At 45.4% G+C, this 6610-nt stretch overlaps 1 protein-coding gene across 3 annotated transcripts in view; it reads left to right on the top strand.

Moving 5' to 3' along the window:
- The window catches only part of BECN1 (beclin 1, autophagy related), a 21046-nt gene that overhangs the window by 7138 nt on the left and 7298 nt on the right, over positions 1-6610 (top strand). Inside the window, exons 1-3 of one of the 3 annotated variants that reach the window (XM_006773888.2) lie at positions 2206-2361; positions 2591-2719; positions 6278-6345. In XM_006773888.2, coding sequence (XP_006773951.1) covers positions 2593-2719; positions 6278-6345 — 195 coding nt within the window. In that variant the 5' untranslated portion in view covers positions 2206-2361; positions 2591-2592. Of the gene's footprint in view, positions 1-2205; positions 2464-2590; positions 2720-6277; positions 6346-6610 lie in introns of those variants that run through there. The other 2 variants (XM_006773889.2, XM_006773890.2) reach the window with 2 other exon arrangements.

Below are 6610 nucleotides of genomic sequence, written 5' to 3'. Positions count from 1 at the left end.
TGAGAGTGCTTGTAAGAAAAGCAAGAGAGAAGTCTTTTCAAGTTAACTATTTGCTTAGCAAATTAACAAAGTGGTAAATTTCAAAGAACAAAGAACTTGTTATTTAACTGTCTATGGACCCCGTTAACCCTGGTTGTATGTTTGGTTTGACTTGCCATTTTATTAGGATTCTCATGGAGACATAACCTGGTCTTTCCCTTCCTCCCTCATCCTGATTCTGACAGCATCTGTAACTGGATTAAAGATCTTTTCTTTCAGGAGGCCCTCCAGGCTTTCAGTCTGCAAAAAATCTTCCTATACTCCCTTATCGTCATCTGCTATCTTTTCCAGGCCTACTAAGAGTCATTTTTCTCCACAGGTAGGATCCCAGCCTCCGGGAGGGAACACTACTACAGTAGTAGTCTGTGATTTTCTCCGAAACTCTCACTGTTTAAAGGGAGACAAACAACTGGATGGGATTGGTCGGAGAAATCAAGAGTAGTAAAGGAGGAGGACTTAAGATCCTCTAAGAGTAAAGAGGAAAAATCTAGGAGGGAGAGCAGCATAAATATTAATATAAAAATGCTGACTGTTCACTTTTGGTAGTTATTAAAGGATTGAGGTTTCTAAGAATAAAGAATTCTAATACATTAAAAAAACAACTAAACTCCCAGGAGCAAAGCGGGGGAGAAACGGAGCTGAAGTCTGCAGCCGCCCTGGTGATTTAGAACTGTTTGCTAGGCAGACTCAGCCTAAAATCATTGGGAAGACCACCACCTTAGGGCCCCGACACAGACATATGAGTGTGGAAGCCTTATCTATGGTGAACCCAGCACTATGTCTGCCCCCGAGAAGGGCCCCTGGAGTGTGGGGGTGAAGATGACTTTTACTGTGCCTCTTGGGGCTGTGAAACCTTAGCCCCGTGGAAGACCACTGACTCACTACTCTGGTTTAGCAGGACAGTGAGGCCTGGGCACCCACTACAAACAAATCCCTAAAGAAGGCTGGCAGGAAGCAGAATCAATGATTTGATTTCCGTATGACCTTTCAAAGGTATGAGCCTGTAACCTGTGACCTTTCAAAGGTATGAGCCTGTAACCTGTGACCTTTCAAAGGTATGAGCCTGTAACCTGTGACCTTTCAAAGGTATGAGCCTGTAACCTGTGACCTTTCAAAGGTATGAGCCTGTAACCTGTGACCTTTCAAAGGTATGAGCCTGTAACCTGTGACCTTTCAAAGGTATGAGCCTGTAACCTGTGACCTTTCAAAGGTATGAGCCTGTAACCTGTGACCTTTCAAAGGTATGAGCCTGTAACCTGTGACCTTTCAAAGGTATGAGCCTATAACCTGTGACCTTTCAAAGGTATGAGCCTGTAACCTGTGACCTTTCAAAGGTATGAGCCTGTAACCTGTGACCTTTCAAAGGTATGAGTCTGTATCTTTTTTTAAAAAAAGGCTTTGATTTTTTAATAGAGAAGAAGGAAGAGGGACAGAGAGGTAGAAACATCAATGAGTGAGATCGATCAGCTGCCTCCTGCACACCCCCTACTGGGGATGTGCCCGCAACCAGATCGAAGGTGGGACCCTTCAGTCCGCAGGCCGACGCTCTATCCACTGAGCCAAACCGGTTCGGCTGAGTCTGTATCTTGTGTTGAGAAATAGAGCGACGAACTTTGTGTGTGTTTAGGCAATCGTTTTGTGGTTTTTGTGAATAAAAGCTTGCTTCTGCATCTGGTTGGGGGTGCAGTTCAGCCTCTGCTTCGGCAGGGTGCTGTAACTAGTCGCTGGCCAGCTTAATAAAGGTTCCTAAATTTTGATCTGAGTCCCTGGTGGTCGTCCCTGGTGGTCGTCCCCGCGGGTCACCCCATTACATTATAATATAAAACACAAAGTTTACCTCCCCTCCAAGTGTGTCTACCACTCTCTTGGGGGCGTTTGAAAGAAAGCCCAGCTCTCCCAAGGAGAAACTTTTAAAGCTGATACTGCAGAAAGAACTAAAGTGGCTCCGCTCAGAAGTGACAAATCTAAAGAGAAGTCACTGAATTAGAGAATGGCAGAGACCCCTCCATCTCTCCCGGCTCGGTCCTTCCACTTCCCCAGGCAACCTACGCTCACCCGCCGCCGGCCGCGTTTCCCAGCTCAGCCTCTAGGGGCCGCAGCCCGGCCCGAAAGCAGGTGGATCTGGACCGACCTACTGGCTCCTCCTGCAGCTGCCGCCGTCGTGGCGTCATATCCGGTCAGGGCGGAAGTCCTCCCCCGGCTCACCGGGAAGTAGCTGAAGATAAGACGATGGCAGTTCTGGAGGCCGCCCTCCAGGGCAGCCCGGAGGCCGTAGTGCCCCCGCGGTAGACCGGACCAGGGTGGCGGGCTCCGTACTCCGAGGTGCAGAGAGACGAGGGCTGAACGGCGACCGGAGAAGGGAGCCTGGGAGCCGGTCCCTGACTGAGCTGTAAACTGTTTTTGCCGGGGCTGCCCCGGAAGCAGGTCCACTTGTTATCGCACCGTCCCTAGAGAGAACGGCGCGGGCGGGATTTTCCGCCTTCAGTAGCCCCAGACCCGGGATTCTAGGGCGCCGATTCTCCCTAATATCGCCTCCTCTCCATCGCCGCAGGGATGGAGGGATCTAAGACGTCCAGCAGCACCATGCAGGTGAGCTTCGTGTGCCAGCGCTGCAGCCAGCCCCTAAAACTGGACACGAGCTTCAAGATCCTGGACCGTGTCACCATCCAGGAGCTCACAGGTCAGCGAGACCCTTGCAAAGAGGGTGGTCAAAATCGTTGAAAGTGGGCGGCAGCTTTGGAGATGTAGGTCTTAAGGTGTCTGTCCGTGTAGTCTGCCACAGACTCCCGTGTAAACCTAGGAAAGTCACTTAACCTCTCTGGCTCCCTGTTTTCTTATCCGGAACGTAAAGGACCTCTGACTCAGTGCGCCTCGGAGAGCTCTGTATAGCAAGGAAAGGTCCATAGTTTTCTTACTCCTGCTCTTTCAGAGTGAAGGAATATGTACGTATATGTAATAATAAAGGGCACATTTTGAGGACTTACCATGTACCAAGTGCATTGCATGCTTTACTTAGTTTAGTCCCTGCAACAACCCGTAGGGATCATTTTACAAATGAGGAGTTGAGGCTCAGAAAACTTAAGTGACTTACCCAGTGGTCAACAGCTAGTAAATGGAGGAACAATTCTCATAGACCCAGGAAGTGAGATATAGTTTTTAAAAGAGAAAACTGAATAAGCAGTTAAAATAAGCTCAAGGAGCCTGGCCCGTGTGGCTCCGCGGTTGAGCGTCGAGAGGTCTTGCGGTTCGATTCCCGTCAGATGATGTCCCTCTCTCGTCAGTGTTTCTATCCGTCTCCCTTACTGTCTCTCTAAAAGTCAGTTAAAAAAAAACAACCACACACATTAAAAAAATAAGCTCAAGGATCTGGAGACAGACTGCTAGTAAATGACAACCCTGGCTGTCATTTACTAGCTGAGTGACTTTTTGCAAGTTACATCACCTCTCTAGGTCCTGATTTCTTTATCAGTAAAATATAAAACAATCTCAAGGTAGTTTTAAGAATCACATATGACAAAGAACATAAATACTTGGGAATATGCTGGGCAAATAATACTCAGTAAATGTTAGCTAATGTTACTACCTGATTTCTCTCTCTGAGGAGAATCAACTCTAATATATTTTAAACTTTTTATTATGGAAAAATTTTAAATATACAGCCAAGAGAATAGCATAATGAACTCCCTTGTATCCATCACTTAGTTTCAACAACCAGCTACATTCTCTCATTTTTGTGTTCTCTATATCTTCACTCACCTCCCATCCCCACTCAATTTGTTTTTTCACTTTGTTAAAAACACCTACCTTCAACAATTATTAATGCATATTTAATAATGTTTCATTTAGCCCCATCTATTCTCCCACCCCAAATTATTTTTATTTTTTAAATTTATTATTATTTTTCAAATATATGTTTATTGATTCCAGAGAAGGAAGGGAGAGGGAGAGAGAGATAGAAACATCAATGATGAGAGAGAATCATTGACTAGCTGCCTCCTGCATGCCCCCCACTGGGGACTGAGCCTGAAACCCGAGCATGTACCCGTGACCAGAGTCGAACCCGGGACCCTTCAGTCTACAGGCTGACACTCTATTCACTGGGCCAAATCAGCAAGGGCCCAAATTATTTTTAACATTCTTTTTTTTAATCCTCACTGAGGATATGAGTGCATATACACACACACACACATATATATATATACACACACACATATATGTATATATTAGAGACCTGATGCACGAAATTCAGTAGGCCTTCTTTCCCCCGGCTGCCAGCACCGGCTTCCCTGGCACCCAGGACCCGGGTTTCCCTCGCAGCCCCAGCCCCAGCTTCATCTGGAAGGAGGATGTCCAGTCTAATTGGCATATTACACTTTTATTATTATTATTATTATCATCATCATCATCATCATCATCATCATCATAGATACATACTAGAGGCCCGGTGCACAACATTCGTGCACTGGTGGGGGGGGTCTCTCAGCTCAACCTGCGCCCTCTCGCATTCCGGACCCCTCAGGGGATGTCCTACTGCCAGCTTAGGCTCGGTCCTTAGCCCTGCCATGGAGGTGGGAGAGGCTCCCGCCACCGCCACTGTGCTCACCAGCTGTGAGCCTGACTTCTGGCTGAGCGGTGCTCCCCCTGTGGGAGCTCACTGACCATCAGAGGCCAGCTCCCTCGTTGAGTGTCTGCCCCCTGGTCGTCAGTGCGCATCATAATGACTGGTTATTATGTTCAGTTGATTTGCATATTAGAGTTTTATTATATAGGATTTTTTTAGGGGAGGATATTTTCCCATTGATTTTCAGAGAGTGGAAGGGAAGGAAAAAGAGGGGACAGAGAAACATCAGTGTGAGAGAGAAACATCAATTGGTTGCCTCCTGCACACTGAGGCAAGGGGATCAAGCCTGCAACCAAAGTGCATGCCCTTGACTGACCCTTCAGTCTGTGTGCTAATGCTCTAACCACTGAGCACTGGCTAGGGCCCAAATTATTTTGAAGTAAATCCCAAACATAAATACAGTTAATATTTTGTAACTATTTTTGAAAGATAAGGCATCTTTAAAAACATAACCATAATATCACTAGTGGCCCGGTGCACAGATTCATGCACATTGGAAGGAAATTAATTAGAAGAAATATTTTAATATCGCTATTCGCCCTTTCTCTGTAATAGAAACGTCAACCAAATTCTGTCATCAACAATGACAGATCGAAACACATGCATGCGATTGGCGCCAGTGAGAGCTTTATATGTATCATGAGTCAGCATAGCCTTTTATAGATATAGAATAAACTTGCTTAATTAGACCTGCTTTCTGATTTAGCTAAACTTTTACCAGCCCAGTGAAGCACCCCAAATTCTCTTTCAGGTAATTATCAGCAACACAGCAGTAAATATCAACCGAAGCAGATTATTATTGTAGATCACGCAGGGAGAACAAAGGGTAAAATATTTAACTGCAGCAGTGTTTGACTATACTCTGTGCAGTGAGAAAACCTGAAGTCATTTTTAAGGCCCACCATTTCTTACTTCTTTTCAGTCGGGTTGTTTCTAAGCTTTCTAAATCTCTGTTTTCCGGCTAATGAAAATAGGATTCCACCAAGTCTCCTATCTACCTACTCCAGGACTTCTGTGAGAATCAAATGAGATGAGGCACGGGAAAATGCTTCACAGACATTTGGTTCAAGTGTGAAATGTTTGCACCTGGCTATGAAGAAACTGCAAGGAGGCTAGTCGTTGTTACTTAACACTTAACGTCATTACCTGGATGGAGGGAAGGACACTTAGCATATTAGCCTTTTGTATATTTAGGTTATTTTGGAAAAATTTAACAACTCTTTAATCTCATTTAATGGGGGTAAAGAAAAGATCCTTCTTTGTGTAAATGGTACTTTAAGAAAAAGGTATAGGTGTGGGTGGTTATGAGTATAATTCCAATTCTTTTTCTATACTTTTTTGTTATTGCTGTTAATCCTCACCCAAGGATATTTTTTCCCCATTTATTTCCAGAGAGAATGGAAGGCAGGAAGGGAGAGAGAGAAACATTGATGTGAGAGAGACACATCGATTGGTTGCCTCCTGGGACCAGGGATCGAACCTGCAGTCCAGGTTTGTGCCCTTGATGTGGTTGCTGATGTTCTAACCACTGAGGTGCCAGCCAGGGCCTTTTTCTATACTTTTATACCCACTCCTTTGATAAGATTCTTTCTGACTCAATGTTTTCCTTTCCCTTAGCTCCATTACTTGCCACAGCCCAGGTGAAATCAGGAGAGACCCAGGAGGAAGAGGGTAACTCAGGAGAGGTAGGAAACACTGGAATGCAAACCGGGTTTCTGCAGGGTACTTGGTGCTTCTAGAGCCCACAGACTTTCGGGATCTCTGGTTAATGAGGCATTCTACATGATCAAGCCACTGTGGATCATTGGAGGTACCTGAGGTTACAGGGTTACTGAAAGAGTCATCCGTTTAAAAACGTGGAGAGAGGTTCTTCTTTATTTGATGCAGAATTATAAGCCATTATAGGTGAGAGATGGGATGACCTCTATATCTAGGTCATCTCAGGGCATT

The sequence above is a fragment of the Myotis davidii genome, unplaced genomic scaffold (genome assembly GCF_000327345.1).
Source record: "Myotis davidii unplaced genomic scaffold, ASM32734v1 scaffold1527, whole genome shotgun sequence".
Lineage (NCBI taxonomy): Eukaryota > Metazoa > Chordata > Mammalia > Chiroptera > Vespertilionidae > Myotis > Myotis davidii.
The sequence above is the reverse complement of the archived record's forward strand: the minus strand, read 5'-3'. Positions and strand labels throughout refer to the sequence as shown.